This window comes from Macaca nemestrina, chromosome 1 (genome assembly GCF_043159975.1).
Source record: "Macaca nemestrina isolate mMacNem1 chromosome 1, mMacNem.hap1, whole genome shotgun sequence".
Classification (NCBI taxonomy): Eukaryota; Metazoa; Chordata; class Mammalia; order Primates; family Cercopithecidae; genus Macaca; species Macaca nemestrina.
This window is the reverse complement of record NC_092125.1, coordinates 84,198,231-84,215,463: the sequence shown is the minus strand read 5'-3', so window position 1 is coordinate 84,215,463 and position 17,233 is coordinate 84,198,231. Positions and strand designations below refer to the sequence as shown.

At 40.3% G+C, this 17,233-nt stretch overlaps 1 protein-coding gene across 2 annotated transcripts; it reads left to right on the top strand.

Moving 5' to 3' along the window:
* Positions 1 to 16: 16 nt before the first annotated feature.
* On the top strand, positions 17 to 16,985 carry LOC105478566 (SDE2 telomere maintenance homolog). 2 transcript variants are annotated; one of them, XM_071081460.1, is made up of 8 exons: positions 17 to 178; positions 4,290 to 4,407; positions 6,409 to 6,520; positions 6,840 to 7,009; positions 8,074 to 8,194; positions 11,061 to 11,553; positions 13,144 to 13,250; positions 13,930 to 14,061. In XM_071081460.1, the coding sequence occupies exons 1-7, from the start codon at positions 59 to 61 to the stop codon at positions 13,210 to 13,212; spliced, it is 1,203 nt and encodes a 400-aa protein (XP_070937561.1). In that variant the 5' UTR covers positions 17 to 58; the 3' UTR covers positions 13,213 to 13,250; positions 13,930 to 14,061. The 2 variants fall into 2 exon arrangements, with proteins under 2 accessions (XP_070937561.1, XP_011734310.2); XM_011736008.3 differs by lacking the exon at positions 13,144 to 13,250 and having other exon boundaries at positions 18 to 178; positions 13,930 to 16,985.
* The last annotated feature ends 248 nt before the right edge of the window (positions 16,986 to 17,233 follow it).

The following is a 17,233-nucleotide window of genomic DNA, read 5'->3' as shown; positions in this document are numbered from 1 at the left end:
CGGGTGAGTTGCGGCGCCTGGTGTCTCAGGGAGCCTAGAGGTTCGGGGAGTTGGTGATATGGCGGAAGGCGCTGGGCTGGTGTGGATTCGCGGCCCCGGCTTCGGGTGCAAGGCGGTGCGGTGTGCCTCGGCTCGGTGCACCGTCCGTGATTTTATCCACCGGCACTGCCAAGATCAGGTGAGGATTTCGGTTCCTGTTAGGAAGGAGAAAGAGGCAGACAGGTGGCAGCGCTGGGTTCGGAGTAGGTCTGTCCGGAGGAGGAGGGGCGGGTACCTCTATTCTCTGGGGTTTTCCCTTGTTGAGGCTGAGAGTTCCTCAGTGTTAAGGTGCTTCGAACTGTTACTGAGAGCTTCCTTTTCTTTTGTGATGGTGGTTTGCCTCCCCACCAAGAGGGAGAAAAAAACTGTTAGAGGCACTTAGTCCGGCTCACAGTTACAAATACTTTGTTTCTCTTTCTTTATCCGTAAATATAACGGTCTTCTGGCAGTTGGGCAGGCTGATGTTTAAGGCTACAGTCTTCACCTTCTTACTGTGGTTATGTGACGTGTATTTTTTTCAGTTATCACACAGCCTTGTTAAGCCCCAGCCTGGAGAAGTATGTCATATCCGAACCCAGGCCAAAGGATGATTTGGGAGGAAAATTGATTCTTCTGGTCACTCGTTGTGACCAAGCATTCACACGTGTGTCCTGTTGAGAGCCTGGGTTCTTAGGGCCTGTTATGTAGAAGTGTTCACTAATCATTTGATGGTCTTATTTGTCCATGCACATTTGCGGAAACCTACCAGGGACTTCCCAAGTTACACGTGAGCTTTTACTTAACTCTCAATTAAGTAAGCTTTTACCAGCAATAAGATATTAAACCTATTCAGTTGTCAAAAGAATTTAGTGGTTTCCTTGAATCTAATTTTAATGTTGGCACTTGATCTAGAACTCTGTTCTTCTTTCCGCACCTCATCCGTGCTTTCCTCGGCTATTTCCTCTGCTTACTATTTATAAGCTTAACAAATGTTAACGCTGCAGTCTAAACCAGATTTTTAAGAGACTTGGATCGATTCCGTGAAGAAGCAATGTGTTTGCAAATAATACGGTTTTTCACTTTCCATGTTTTCCTTCCTGCTCTGTAATCCAGTCTAAAAACTGTAAGCACAACTGTTTTTGACCATGAAAATAATTGCATTCTAATTCTTTTGAAAATAATTCTTTTCTCATGAGTACAGTTTTCTTTTCTCCTCTCTCTGCCCCCCGCCCACTGGCGGATTTTCACTCCTGTTGCCCAAGCTGGAGTGCAATGGCGCCATCTCGGCCACTGCAACCTCCGCCTCCTGAGTTCAAGCGATTCTCCTGCCTTGGCCTCCCAAGTAGCTGGGATTACAGGCGCCCGCCACCATGCCTGGCTAATTTTTTTATTTTTAGTAGGAACGGAGTTTCACCACGTTGGCCAGGTCTTGAACTCCTGACCTCGGGTGATCCTCCCACCTTAGCCTCCCAAAGTGCTGGGATTACAGGCTTGAGCCACTCTTTCGGGCCTATGAGTACAGTTTTCAAACTTGCTGACAATTGATCCAAAGTGAAACCAGAAAAAATAGGATCTTAATCATGAGGTATGTTGGAAATAATTATTTTTAAATCGGAAGCAAGAAATAATAGGCCAGGTGCGGTGGCTCACGCCTGTAATCCCAACACTTAGGGAGGTCGAGGCGGGCAGATCACCTGAGGTCAGAAGTTCGAGACCAGCTTGGCCAACATGGTGAACCCCATCTCTCCTAAAAATACACAAAAATTGGCTAGGCGTGGCGGCAGGCGCCTGTAATCCCAGCTACTGGGGAGGCTGAAGCAGGAGAATCATTTGAACCTGAGAGGTGGAGGTTGCAGTGAGCCGAGATTGAGCCATTGCACTCCAAACTGGGTGACAAAGATAGACTCAGTCTCAAAAAAAAAAAGAAATATAAATGAGTGGATTCAGTCAGAAACTTAAGAAACATGACCATAGCAAATATGAATAGAAACACAAAAGAGTATTTGATGAGATACTGGAACAAATAAGAATAGCTCAAGTTCACACCTATGTTTTTAAAAACAAAACTCTTCTGACACATGATGAAGTTAGTGTTAACTCCCACTGAGAAAATAAAAATCTGCCCTGCTTTTCATCAGGCTGGGATAACAGACACAAATAAAGCCAGCTGCAAAATTTATGTTTGTTTTTGTGACCCCCACACTACACCGATGTACAGCTACAGAGTTAACAGGAAATGGTGATATGTCATAATGTCATAATGACCCCCATGAAGGTCTGCTACTTTCTTATTCACTGAGAAGCCTCGGTCTCAAAAACCAAATAATATCTAAGGAATTTTGCTGTTTGAAGTTCTCTCGATAAGAGTGAACCCTCCCACTCTTGCCCTGTAGAGAAGCATTCTTGATTTCCAACCCAGGACAGAGCTTCCCATTAAGGGTTTCTGGCCGGGCGCGGTGGCTCAAGCCTGTAATCCCAGCACTTTGGGAGGCCGAGACGGGCGGATCACAAGGTCAGGAGATCGAGACCATCCTGGCTAACACGGTGAAACCCTGTCTCTACTAAAAAATACAAAAACCTAGCCGGGCGAGGTGGCGGGCGTCTGTAGTCCCAGCTACTCGGGAGGCTGAGGCAGGAGAATGGCGTGAACCCGGGAGGCGGAGCTTGCAGTGAGCTGAGATCCGGCCACTGCACTCCAGTCTGGGCGACAAAGCGAGACTCTGTCTCAACAAAAAAAAAAAAAAAAAAAAAAAAAAGGGTTTCTGGACACAACTTTCCACATTTATCTTAAATTTGTAGTTTCCAAGGAAAGAGGAGCCTTCACAATCCAGAGCTGATGTTGATGTTTTCATATACAGTCCTGTTTTATTTTGAACGTGTTTAAACACTGCTTGATGTAAATTTCACCTCAACCCCACCCTAGCCCCAAATCTTGTAATGACACTCCTTTCTTTGTGTTGGTGAGATACCCATGACTCCTGGTGTGCAGTTACCCTCGCTGCAGTGAATAAGTTTGACAGGTTTATCTCTGATAGCCGTAGGCTGATTGTGCTAAAACACACATGGTAATTTGTGTTTGAAGCACTTTACAATGCACAAATGGTTAAAAACAGTTAAATTGAGTTTAAATGTTGTATCCTTTTTTCTGCTCGTGACGTCATTGACAAGAATCTTAGGTAGAAAATGCGATTTTGTTGATCAGTTGTTTTGTTTAATAAGCCATTCTGTTTGAAAATGAAGTGTACATAATTTCCTTGGTGTATACTTTCTGCCTTCATATTAATATCTTTTAAAATTATTTAGAAATACCCTACCCATTAGACATACAGAAGGCTTCTAATGTGTAAACATTAAATAGATACAAAATGTATTACATATCTCATTTAATGTTTACAACAGTTAAGGTATACAGTATTTTAAAGACAAGAATAGTCGTTCATGTTACCTCATTGCAAATAGCCTGAGCTGAGCTCCCGTGCTCTTCTCTCCAGCCGTTACATTTGCCTAGGAAAACCCCAGATAACATAAATCCAACTCTCCACCTGTTCTGCCCTGGCTGGGCAGTGACTGTAGTAGAGAACTATAATCACATAGCTCAGTCTCCATACATCCACCAGCCTGGTACTGGTTGGTAATTCTGTATTTTCTTGGTCCAGAGTGGGCTTTTACTGGGTTACAGGACTGCTGAGAGTATTGATTCATGTAGGCTTTGGGGCAGCTCCACAGAATCTGGGGCTGCCCAGCATCTTCAACAACTTTGCACATTTTTGCTCATTTTTCATGTTTTTATGTCTCCCATGGTGTATTTATATCGGTTTATTAAAAACCATACTCTTGACTCCTTCCTTCTCTACTTCTTATTCCTACCTGTACTTTTTAGGATTGAGGACTACTTTTGATGTTCAATTTAGTTTTACCTGTTTAAGAAAGTCAGAAAATGGGACCTCCACAGTTATTTAATCTGAGTCCTGCATAGTCTTCTACCTTGACTTAGATTACCTATCAAAGAAGAAGCAGTTTTTGTTTTCACCGAAAAGACTGAAGTTTCTTCTATGTGTGATAATTAGGTAATATTGGGAAAAATTTATACCCAAAATGCATCATGTGAAATGACTTTTTTTCTCCTAGTAGTTTACATTTCCAATTCAACAAATATTAATTGAACACCCACTGTTGTAACCAGAGTAATAAAAAGACAGCTAGGTCCTGCCTTGTAACAAACTTAGATTATTATCTCATAGAAGGCATTAAAAAACCAAATTTGTCTCTAGGATGTTCCAGTGGAAAACTTCTTTGTGAAATGCAATGGCGCACTCATTAACAGCAGTGACACAGTGCAGCATGGAGCTGTTTATAGTTTGGAACCCAGACTTTGTGGTGGAAAAGGAGGTAGGACGTGAACATTGACTACTTAGTTGTAGCACATTTGTAGTCTTTATTTATTTTTATTTATTTATTTTTATATTCTGCTGCTGACATTTGCTGTCTTTAGCCATGGTATTAAATTAACAAACTTCCTAGTCTCTTTAGTATGCCAATATTGTTTTGCCTTATGAATTCTTTTATTTACTTAACCTGATTTTGGACATTTTCTCTTTTATTCTTTTGTTTTCTTTCTTTCTCTCTCTCTCTCTCTTTCTTTCTTTTTCTTTTTTTTTTTTTTTTTTTTTGAGATACCATCTCATTCTGTCACCCAGGCTGGAGTACAGTGGTGTGATCATGGCTCACTGAAGCCTTGACCTCCTGAACTCAAGCAATACTCCCACCTCAGTTTCCCTGGTAGCTGCGACTACAGGCACACGCCACCATGCCTAGCTAAGTTTTGTATTTTTTATAGAGATGGGGTTTCGCCATGTTGCTCAGGCTGTCTTTTATTTTTGTTCAGGAAGAAATATTGTATGATACTATTCCCACTTTCTTCAGCTGGATAGCTCTTAGGGAACCTAGGCTCTAAAACTTGGGGGAAAATTAAATGAAGAGAGATGGCCATTATTCTGTTCAATTTGCTGAATAAATAGTTTTTGTTTTTCTAAATCTCCTTCCACTTTAATCAGAATTTTCTCTCATTATTATAGTTCTAAAGGAAGTCTAAAGTTACCTTAGGAAACACAATTGTTTACAAGTTGAGGCAGATTAAGGTTTTGTTTGTATTAACACAACTACTAAGAAAGAAAATGAGAAAGCAAAAACAATATAAACAGTTGTTGGTATTTCTCCTAATGTAGTGACATGTGATCCCTAAGCGTTCTCAAAATCTACAGTGATTTGGTTTGGTTTTCAGAGAGCTGACATCTCAGACTATATCCAGCTGTTTAAAATCGTGTCATTAAGAATGAAGCATGGGCTGGGCATGGCGGCTCACGCCTGTAATCCCAGCACTTTGGGAGGCCAAGGTGGGTGGATCACCTGGGTCAGGAGTTTGAGACAGGGCTGGCCAACATGGTGAAACCCCGTCTCTACTAGAGATATAAAGATTAGCCAGGTGTGGTGTTACCCGCCTGTAATCTCAGCTACTTGGGAGGCTGAGGCACAAGAATCACTTGAACCTGGGAGGTGGAGGCTGCAGTGAGCCGAGATTATGCCACTGCACTGCAGCCTGGGTCGACACAGTGAGACTCTGTCTCAAAAAAAAAAGAATGAAGCATGTGGCCAGGTGTGGTGGCTCACAACTATAATCCTAACACTTTGAGAGTCCAAGGTGGGAGGACTGTTTGAACCCAGGAGTTTGAGACTAGCCTGGGTAAGATGGTGAGACCGTGGTCTCTACAAAAAAAAAAAAAAAAGCTAGCTGCGTTGGCACACGCTTGTAATCCTAGCAAGTTGGGAGGCTGTGGTAAGAAGATCCATTGAGCCCAGGAGTTCAAGGCTGCGGTGAGCTTTGATTGCATCAAGCCGTTGCACCCTAGCTTGGGTGACAGAGCAAGGCCCCATCTCTTAGGGGGAAAAAAAAATGAGTGAATGAAGCATGTCGTATCAGCCAGTGAGAGCTTAAAATTGCCTTTCCTTCTAAACTCATTGAAAAATCTCACTATATACTTTTTAAGTCCTTAATCTGAGAATCTTGGTATATCTGTCATTGGGTAAAGCTTTTTAAGTATTCTAGCTGTACAGGTATTATACCTGTGTGCAAATAACTAACACGAGGATAAATAATTAGATTTGGGAAGGCTAGGTATTTTATCTCAGAACTATAAAATGAAAGGTGAAAGGCATGAGGTTCTTTTACTTTCGCTGCCTGAATTAGAACCTTGATGTTCATCTTTTCTGAAAGAAAAAAAAAAAAAAGTAGAGATCATTGTTAATCTTGTGATATAGATTGTTTTCACAAATTCTGCTTTTATTCATCCTTGAACACATTTTAACCTGCTTTCTCCAAATACATCTGTTCAGGTTTTGGATCTATGCTCCGAGCACTTGGTGCTCAAATTGAGAAGACAACCAATCGAGAAGCTTGTCGGGATCTCAGTGGAAGGAGACTACGTGATGTCAATCATGAAAAAGCGTAGGATGCCCACCTTTGTTTGTTTTTTTTGATACTTTCCTATCAGTAGTGATTATACATATGCCATGTATATTGGAAATGGAAACTTAAAATATTTACACGTGAATTTATTATCAGATTTAACCTTTTTGATAATTTAATAATTATCTTTGGGATTTAGTTAAGATCAGTATCATATGCTAGTAGTAAACATGGCGCACCTTTCTAAGAGAATTATCACAGTATGAGCAAGTGCATTAATTCATCAGGGACATTTTATATATAAAAGTGTATATGTAATATATCCATTCAGTTACATCTCTTCCTCCCTCATCCCCAGAATGGCTGAATGGGTAAAACAACAAGCCGAGCGAGAGGCTGAAAAGGAGCAGAAGCGGCTGGAGCGACTGCAGCGGAAGCTTGTAGAACCCAAGCACTGCTTCACCAGCCCCGACTACCAGCAGCAGTGCCATGAGATGGCTGAGCGTCTGGAGGATTCTGTCCTCAAAGGTGAGAATGAGGATTCCTTAGTGTGTTCAGCTGGCACCCCTGAAGCCAGCTGTTCAGACTGCTCTACACTACACACAAAGAGCAGTTCTTAAGCTTTTTTTAGGTTACAGATGTCTGAGAATCTGATGAAAACCTTGGAACTTTTATCCTCAAAAATGAACACAGTATATTTTTTAAAAAAGAACACATACACAACATTTGGCATTTTTTTCCCCCCAAGATGGAGTCTTGCTCTGTCACCCAGAGCTGTAGTGCAATGGCATGATCTCGGCTCACTGCAACATCCGGCTCCCATGTTCAAGCAATTCTCCTGCATCAGCCTCCAGAGTAGCTGGGATTACAGGCGTGCGCCACCACGCCTGGTTAATTTTCATATTTTTAGTACAGACAGGGTTTCACCATGTTGGCCAGGCTGGCCTCAAACTCCTGACCTTGTGATCTGCCCGCCTTGGCCTCCCAAAGTGTTGGGATTACAGGCGTGAGCTACCATGCCCAGCAAACATTTGGCATATTTAACCCCTGAATTCCATTGGGTCATGGGCCCCAGGTAAGAACATTTTTGTTTGTATTTAGAGATGAGCTAAGTCTTCAGAAGATGTCTAGACCTCAAAGAATTTCCTGCCGGTTTTAGGTCAGTTTTTAATGTGAATGATTATCATTAACTTTTGTTTTTAGCATCCAAAACATATGGCAGGTTTAGCATGGGAACAATTGAATAAGAAATAATCTTTTTCCATCAAAAAGGTTATGACATAACAGGAAAAAGACAAGTGTATGCAAATAACTAACACAGGAATAAATAGGTTTGGCGAAGGCTAAGTATGAACTTGTCAGTCTCAAAAGTTATGAATTGTGCAATGGTGCCTTAAAAATTTGCTTCTAGACTAGAATGTTTATTATTTTAAATCTGTGTAAATTTGGGATTAACTGTATAAAATGTTGATATCTTAAGAAATTTAAATCTAGAACTGTAGATTGCAGCTCTTTTTGCAATCCATGTTATTTATAATTTCTTTAAACTCAGTCCCTATAGTAGAAACTGAGTTGTTTAAATTTCTGGTTAGGTATGCAGGCTGCCTCCAGCAAGATGGTTTCAGCAGAAATCAGTGAGAATCGGAAACGACAATGGCCTGCCAAATCTAAAACAGACAGAGGAGCCAGTGCGGGAAAGAGGAGGTGCTTCTGGTAAGTGTTTCACTTTCATTCCCAACGGATCTTTGAGGACTGATAGGAGACATTTTCTCTTGTTTATCTGGCACAAACACATTTTTGTGTAATGTTTGATGGGAGCTCAGAAAATTTCCAGAGTGCTTCAGGCTTTAGGTTTCAGTGATTGTCACATTGTACATACTGCAGTAATGGTTTCTGCTGTGAATGCCATTAATTGAATGTAAAGGATGAATTTTTTCCTTACACTGAAACATAAAAATAGCTTTATATTTGAATTACTTTTTTGGTGTTGAAGGGGTTTAACTTTTAGAAATTCTAGGTGGAAATCAAGCTGTACTTCCAGTTGGTTGTTTTCTGTGGTTTTTTGCGGTCATTGAGGTCTGGTCACTTTGCCAGACTTCTCTTCACCACTTTCGCACTTGAGGGTAAAAAGCACAGTAGTACTTTTTCTTGTTCATTTTTCTGATAGTTCTCTTGTCCTTCTAGTTGGTCCTCTTTGTTGCCAGTGACTTCCCTTGGGCCAAGTTCTTAAAAATAAGTTTATCCCCTTTGGGGATAAACAGATAATTATTAATCAAAGATCATATAACACTGTGAGTTCAGCATACAATGTTTGTTCTTTTTGAAATGGGAATTAAATGTTCCTGAGAGAAAGGGTGGTGACACTACCTGTGGTTTGTATTTTTTTTGATGAGGTTTACTGAGATATAATTTATATATAGCAAAATTCACCCTTTTTGGTTGATTGGTTCTATGACTTTTGAAAAATGTATGCTATGTGGTCATGTAACCACCACCATAATCTAGATAGTATTTTAATGACCTGAAATAGTTCCCATGTGCCCTTTTGTAGTTAAGTCCCTTTTCCCACCTCCAGACCCTGGCAACCATTGGTCACCAGTGTGATATTTGTTACTATGGTTTAGTCTTTCCTAAGATGTCATATAGCCTTTAGTGTCTGGCTTCCCTCACTTAATATAAAGCTTTTGAGATTCATCCATGGTAGTGTATGTATCAGTAGTTCATTCTTTTTTATTACTCAGTATCATTTCATGGTATGAACGTACCACAGTTTGTTTATCCAGTCTCCATTTGGTAGACATTTGGGTAATTTCTGGGTTTGAGTAATTATTAATAAAGCATTGGGGGTTTTTTTGTTTTTTTTTTTTTTGAGATAGGTTCTCACTCTATTGCTGAGGTTGGAGTGCAGTGGCACTATCTCGGCTCACTGAAGCCTTGACCTCCCGGGCTTAAGCTATCCTCCCATGTCAGCCTCCTGAGTAGCTGGGGCTAGGGCGAATACCACCACGCCCAGCTGATGTTTTTGTATTTTTCTGTGAAGACAGGGTTTTGGCATGTTGCCCAGGCTGGTCTCAAACTCCTGACTTCAGGTGATCCTCCCGCCTCAGCCTCGCAGAGTGCTGGGATTATAGGCGTGAGCCACCGCTTACAGCCCACGCATAGGATTTATAAATGTGTGTGTGTGTGTGTGTGTATGTGTATTTTAATATTTATTATTGGGCAACACCTCTGTAAAACAGAATAATTGTTCCTAGGATTTTCTTTATATTTTTTTTCACCAATCAAGTCAAGGAGCAGCACCGAATAATTTTCTTCTTTTCCTTCTTTTTTTTTTTGAGACAGAATCTTGCTCTGTCACCCAGGCTGGAGTGCAGTGGCATGATCTCGGCTTACTGCAACCTCCACCTCCCAGGTTCAAGCAATTCTCCTGCCTCAGTCTCCTGAGTAGCTGGGACTACAGCCATGCGCCACCACACCTGGCTAATTTTGTATTTTTAGTAGAGACGGTGTTTCACCATGTTGGCCAGGCTAGCCTTGAACTCCTAACCTCAGGTGATCCACCCACCTCAGCCTCCCAAAGTGCTGGGATTACAGGCGTGAGCCACCACGCCCGGCTGGATTTTCTTTATAACTATCATTATTATTATTATTATTATTATTATTATTATTATTATTATTTTGAGACAGAGTCTCACTGTGTGGCCCAGGCTGGAGTGCAGTGGCGTGATCACGGCTCACTGCAACCTCTGCCTCCTGGGTTTAAGTGATTCTCCTGCCTCAGCCTCCCGAGTAACTAGTATTACAGGCACCGCCACCAGGCCCAGCTAATTTTTATATTTTTAGCAGAGACGAGATTTCACCATATTGGCCAGGCTGGTCTTGAACTCCTGACCTTGTGATCCACGCACCTTGGCCTCCCAAAGTGCTGGGATTACAGGCGTGAGCCACCACGCCTGGCCAACTATTATTTTATCTAATTTCCAACTGTTGAAGTTAATGTAATATGGCGAAAAAAAACTAAGCAAAATCAATTTTGCTTTTAGAGATTCAGAACTTTAGAAAGGAGATCCTCTTGGATCTTTGGGACAGTTGGTTCCAGTCTCATTGAAATTTTTTCCTTCTGTTTATAAGCTCTGGAATATCTTTTTCCTAAATGTACCTGTTCTTCATCTCAAGCTAGCATAAACAGATTCTGTTTCCTGAACAAACTATAACTCTTTGCTTTATTTATTTATTTTTGAGACGGAGTCTCACTCTGTCACCCAGTGGGGAGTGCACTGGCGTGATCTCAGCTCACTGCAACCTGTGCCTCCCGGGTTCAGGTGATTCTCCCACCTCAGCCTCCTGAATAGCTGGGATTATAGGTGCGTGCCACCACACCCAGCTAATTTTTGTATTTTTAGTAGAGATGGGGTTTCACTATGTTGGCTAGTCTGGTCTCAAACTCCTGACCTTGTGATCTGCCTGCCTTGGTCTCCCAAAGTCCTGGGATTACAGGCCTGAGCCACCGTGCCCAGCCAACTCTTTACTTTACATAGAAGCTACAAATGCTGTTAAATATTTCTGTTGCTTCTGACAGGTTGGGCATGGAGGGACTAGAGACTGCAGAAGGGTCCAGCTCTGAGAGCTCAGATGATGACAATGAAGAAGCACCAAGCACTTCAGGAATGGGTTTCCATGCTCCAAAAATTGGCAGCGATGGTGTCGAGATGGCAGCCAAATTTCCCAGTAGTTCTCAGAGGGCGAGAGTAGTGAATACAGACCGTGGACCACCGGAACAACTGCAGATCCCGGTAACTGACTCTGGGAGGCATATTTCAGAAGACTTATGTGCTGGGCTGGGGGAGTCCAAAGAGCATATGGAAAGCAGGATAGTTACAGAAACAGAAGAGACCCAGGAGAAGAAGGCAGAGAGTAAAGAACTCATAGAAGAGGAACCCACTGGGGCTGGACTGAGTAAGGATAAAGAGACAAAAGAAAGGACTGATGGGGAAAGAGTTGCCGAGGTAGCACCTGAAGAAAGGGAAAACGTTGCCGTTGTCAAACTGCAGGAAAGCCAGCTAGGAAACACAGTAAGTATGTTTTGGGGTTGATATCTAGAGCTAAATCAATTTAATCTCCACAATAAGTCATTAAAATGAAAATACGCTTTTCCTCCTCAGCTGCTTAGTGAAAGGCTTGTTTGATTTTAAGAAGTACGGATTATGGTGAAGCTTGCCTTGTTCCCCAAAAGACTCTTTTTAAGCTCTGGCATTTATAGTATGTTGCCACTAGGTGGTGTCCTTGATTCCATATTGTATCAATTGTAAGATGCTTGTTTTCTACATTTTAGCATGTCTAAGATGTGTATAACATATTATAACTTAATTGGTATTGTTTATTCTTAGTAATACATGAACAAGAGTATATTACGATCGATGGCATTTTAGATTTGATGAAATGTGCTCATTTTTCCTGTCACTAAATTGCTACTCAGCTTTTTCTAATGTGAGGATAGTTTGAACAATAGTTTCAGCTGAATGTGAAGACCTCTTCTATAGAAGAGGAACCTCTCCTTTTAAATGTATCATTAAATCTTAAGTACCCACAGTCAGCCTTTTAAAAAAGTCATCTTCAGCCAGGTGCGGTGGCTCATGTCTGTAATCCCAGCACTTTGGGAGGCCGAGGCGGGCAGATCACTTGAGGTCAGGAGCTCGAGACCTGCCTGGCCAGCATGGTGAAACCCTGCCTCTATTAAAAATACAACAACAACAAAAAGTAGCCAGGCATGGTGGTGCATGCCTGTAATCCCAGCTACTCAGGAGGCTGAGGCACGAGAATTGCTTGTGCCCTGGGAGGCAGAGGTTGCAGCGAGATAATGAGATTGTACCACTGCACTCCAGCCTGGGCGACAGAGTGAGACTCCATCTCAAAAAATAATAATAAAATAAAAAGGCATTTTTATTTCATTCTCTCAAAAAGTTGGTTTTTCACTGTCTACAATGGACTGGCTTCCAGCAAAAATCTCTGATGTTCTTTGATCTAATGGTTTGCTTTTTAGAATAGGTGAAACCTAAACTACTTAATTTCCTTCGATAAACACAAAACCTACCATTCGTTTAGCCAGCACCTTCCCCTACCCCCAGTAAATAAAAATGCATAAATTGCCCTTTCTGGTGAGAATATTGGAATTTTTTTATGCTAAGGGCTTTACAGTCTCTGGGGTTGTAAGCATGTAATTTTTATGTTACGTGTATGCATTAGATAAGAGCTTTATCTGGACTGAAGTCTTAGAAAAATAAAAAAGGAATCATAGGATAAAACCTGATATTTTTCAATGTTAGCCATGGAGTTTTGTTCTTGATGTTGTAGTAATAGCTGCTGTATTCCTAACAACCAGGTGTGATTATTTAAACACACATAAGTGGTATTTTAGAATTTGGTCACAAATAAGCCAAAGTTAACTCCCAGAAATCTAACAAAATAGCTTTTTTAAGAAAACAAAGATCAACTAGAAAGATAGAGTGTGTCTCCAGAGCTCTTTAGTATTTTAAAACTGTAAGAGAAAGTTATTCTTTGAATATAGTTTTTAAAAATCATCCAAAGATGAACATTTTCATTCTTTTCAAGGTATCATTAGCAGTATTTAATTTTGTCTTTTTTTTTTTTTTTTTTTAACACAGAGTCTTACTCTGTTGCTCAGGCTGGAGTGCAGTGATGTGATTTCTGCTCCACCTCCCAGGTTCGAGTGATTCTCCTGTCTCAGTCTCCGGAGTAGCTGAGACTACAGGCACGTGCCACCACACCTGGCTAATTTTTGCATTTTTAGTAGAGATGGGGTTTTACCATGTTGACCAAGCTGGTTTCGGATTCCTAACTTCAAGTGTTCCACCTGCCTCCACCTCCCAAAGGGCTGGGATTACAGGCTAATTTTGTCTTAAAGTCTATAAAGGCACTTGGTGGGTAGAACAGTTGCGAGTCTATTTGAACAGCATTTGAGTTTGTTATATAAGGGGGAGCTCTGACAGTTAGTCTTAATTACTCAATTAGAATGGAAAGCATTAAGATTATGGAATTAATAGATTCAGAAGCGTGGGATTCTCATTAAGCTTTTAGGAGTGCCTACTCTTTTCTGTGGGAATAGTGTGGGGATAGGCTGGCTATATTTTACTGTTTAGATTTTTACTAGAAAAATCAGAAAAGAGAGCAATATTAAAAATCCGTTTGGAATGCTATACTTCTGTTACTGTTCTGAATGCTTTTTTTCTAAATGTATAGATGAAAAATTAGTTTTTATGTATATTGAGAATACTTACGGAATAACATGTGGATGGATGATTAAAATTCAGTTGCAGGATATGGCAAATTAAATGAAAAATTCTCAAGAAATAAAAGGTACTCGACAGTTAAAGAGTCTTTATTCAGAGGAAGAAGCCTGTTTTAAATACTTTCTTATTTTTTTCCCCCAGGTTATTGATAAGGAAACTATAGATTTATTGGCGTTCAGCTCTGTTGCAGAACTGGAGTTGCTGGGTTTGGAGAAGCTCAAATGTGAACTGATAGCCCTTGGACTGAAATGTGGGGGCACTCTGCAGGAGCGGGCAGCAAGACTCTTCTCTGTCAGAGGACTAGCAAAGGAGCAAATTGACCCGGCTTTATTTGCCAAGCCTTTGAAAGGGAAGAAAAAATGAGTGTCATCAGAGCTGATTCCTATTGCTTTATAGTGTCTACCGTTTATAACCTGCATAATGTGGACTCTTGACCAGTATTCCTGTTGATATTAAAAGCTAACTTTTTAGTGACCCAATTCTTACTATCCCTTTTCCTTGTTAGGTCTGTAGAGTTAACGTCTGAAACCATCTGGGCCTTAAATTTTCTTTGTCTAGTTTTCTATAATGTACTTAATAAATATAGGGCTATTCACATTTTTTGGTTTGATCTCGTGTCATTTAGGTAATGAATCTATCCAAGGAATCTATCCTTTTGACCCAGGTTATCAAATTTGTAGACAAGTTTATTTATAATGGTCCCTTCTTACCCATTTAATGTCTGTAGGGGCTGTGTTGATAATTTCCTTTTCATTATGATACTGGTAATTTCCTAATCAGGTTGGGTAGGGGTTTATCAGTTTTATTAATCTGACTTGTTTTTTATGTTTTATTATTTTTTATTTTTTTGAGACAGAGTCTTGTTCTGTTGTCCAGGCTGGAGTGCCATCTTGGCTCACTGCAAGCTCCGCCTCCTGGGTTCACGCCATTCTCCTGCCTCAGCCTCCCAAGTAGCTGGGTCCACAGGTGCCCACCACCATGCTCAGCTAATTTTTTGTATTTTTAGTAGAGACGGGTTTCACTGTGTTAGACAGCATGGTCTCGATTTCCTGACCTCATGATCCACACCTGCCTAACTTTTAAAGAACCAACCTTTGGTTTTATTTTTCTCAATTGTTTATATAATTGATTTCTTTTATTTTCTTTCTTCTACTTAGCTTGAGTTTCCTTTGATCTTTTTAGTTCCTTAAGATAAGCCTTAGGTCATTGATCTTAGACGTTACTTAAAATACATATTTAAAGCTATACATTTTCCTTTAAACATTACTTTAGTTGTGATTTTACAATTTTATTATGTTGTATTTTTATTATTCCGTTCTAATTTTCCTTTTTATGTTGTATTTTTATTATTCAGTTCTAATTTTCCTTTTTTTTTTTTTTGAGATGGAATTTCACTTTTGTCACCCAGGCTGGAGTGCAGTGGTGCAATCTCAGCTCACTGTAACCTCTGCCTCCCGGGTTCAAGTGATTCTCCTGCCTCAGCCTCCTGAGTAGTTGGGATTACAGGTTCCAGCCACCATGCCTAGCTAATTTTTGTATTTTTAGTAGAGATGAGGTTTCACCACAGTGGCCAGGCTGGTCTTGAACTCCTGACCTCAGGTGATCCACTCACCTCGGCCTCCCAAAGTGCTGGGATTACAGGTGTGAGCCACCACACCCAGCCTCATTATTTTCTGATTTCCTCCCTGAATTCTTCTTTGACCCATGGATTATCAAAAGTGGGTTGTCTGATTAGCAAACATTTGTTGCTGATTTCTACTTTTAATTCCATTGAGGTCAGAAAATATCGTCTTTATGATTTAAATCCTCTTAGTTTTATTGAGACTTGTTTTGTGACCCAATATATTGTCTGTTATGGTGAATGTACCACATACAGTTTAAAAGAATGCATATTTTAGGCCAGGTGTGGTGGCTCATGCCTGTAATCCCAGCACTTTGGGAGGCTGAGGTGGGAGGATCATTTTGAGACCAGCCTGGGCAACGTATAGCGAGACCATGTCTCTAAAAAAAAGAATATATAATTTGAATTGTTGGGTTAATATGTTCTGTAATATCGATTAGATTAAGTGGTTGATAATACTATTCAGATCTTCTATGTCTTTACTGATTTTTTTGTTTATTTCTATCAGGTGCTGAGAAAGGATGTTAAAATCTTCAATTACGATTGTGGAATTGTCCATTTCTTTCTTAAATGCTACCAGTCTTTGCTTCATATTTTGAAACTCTAATAGCTTAGGTTGTGTTATGTCTTCCTAATGTATTGACTATTTTATCATTATGAAATTTCCCTCTGTCTATGGTAATTTGGGTTAGAAATCTACTTTATCTTATGTGAATATAGCCACTACAGCCTTCTTAAGCTTAGTGTTTGTACAGTATACCTCTTTCTATTAATTTACTTTGTACTTCTGTGCCTATTTAAAGTAGTTTATTTAGGCCGGGCGCGGTGGCTCAAGCCTGTAATCCCCGCACTTTGGGAGGCCGAGACGGGTGGATCACGAGGTCAGGAGATCGAGACCATCCTGGCTAACACGGTGAAACCCCGTGTCTACTAAAAAAAAAAATACAAAAAACTAGCCGGGCGAGGTGGCGGGCGCCTGTAGTCCCAGCTACTCGGGAGGCTGAGGCAGGAGAATGGCGTAAACCCAGGAGGCGGAGCTTGCAGTGAGCTGAGATCTGGCCACTGCACTCCAGCCTGGGCGACAGAGCGAGACTCCGCCTCAAAAAAAAAAAAAAAAAAAAAAGTAGTTTATTTAAACATTTACTTGAGTCTTGCATTTTTATATATTGTATCTGTACCTTTTAATAAGTGTTTATTAACATTAAATGTAATTATTAATAGGTTTCTAATATTTTACATGTTTCCTGTTAAGATTATTTTATAATTGTATTTTAATTTATTGACTCTTTATACTGTTTTAATAATGTTTTTGAGTTGGGTGTTCTAGTGATTACAATATACATTCTTAATTTTTCAGTCTACCTAGAGTTGATGTGCCACGTCACATAAAATGTAGAAATCTTTTAAGTGTGTACATCCATTTATCATACCTGTCTTTTATGCTGTAGTTGTCACACATACTAAATCTACATATATTGTAAGTCTTGTCATAAGTTACAATTTCTGCTTTAAATAATGATATGTATTTTAAAGAAATTAAGGGGAAAAAATAAAATCTTTTCTATTTATTCACATATTTACCATTTCTAATATTCTTCATTTCTTCTTGAAGATCTAATAGCCTTTCCCTTAAGCCTGAAGAACTTTCTGTAGCATTTTTTGTGTCTCCTGGCAACAAATTAGTTTTCTCTCTTTTTTTTTTTTTTTTTTTTGAGACAGAGTTTCGCTCTTGTTGCCCAGGCTGGAGTGCAATGGCACGATCTCAGCTCACTGCATCCTCCACTTCTGGGTTCAAGCAATTCTCCTGCCTCAGCCTCCTGAGTG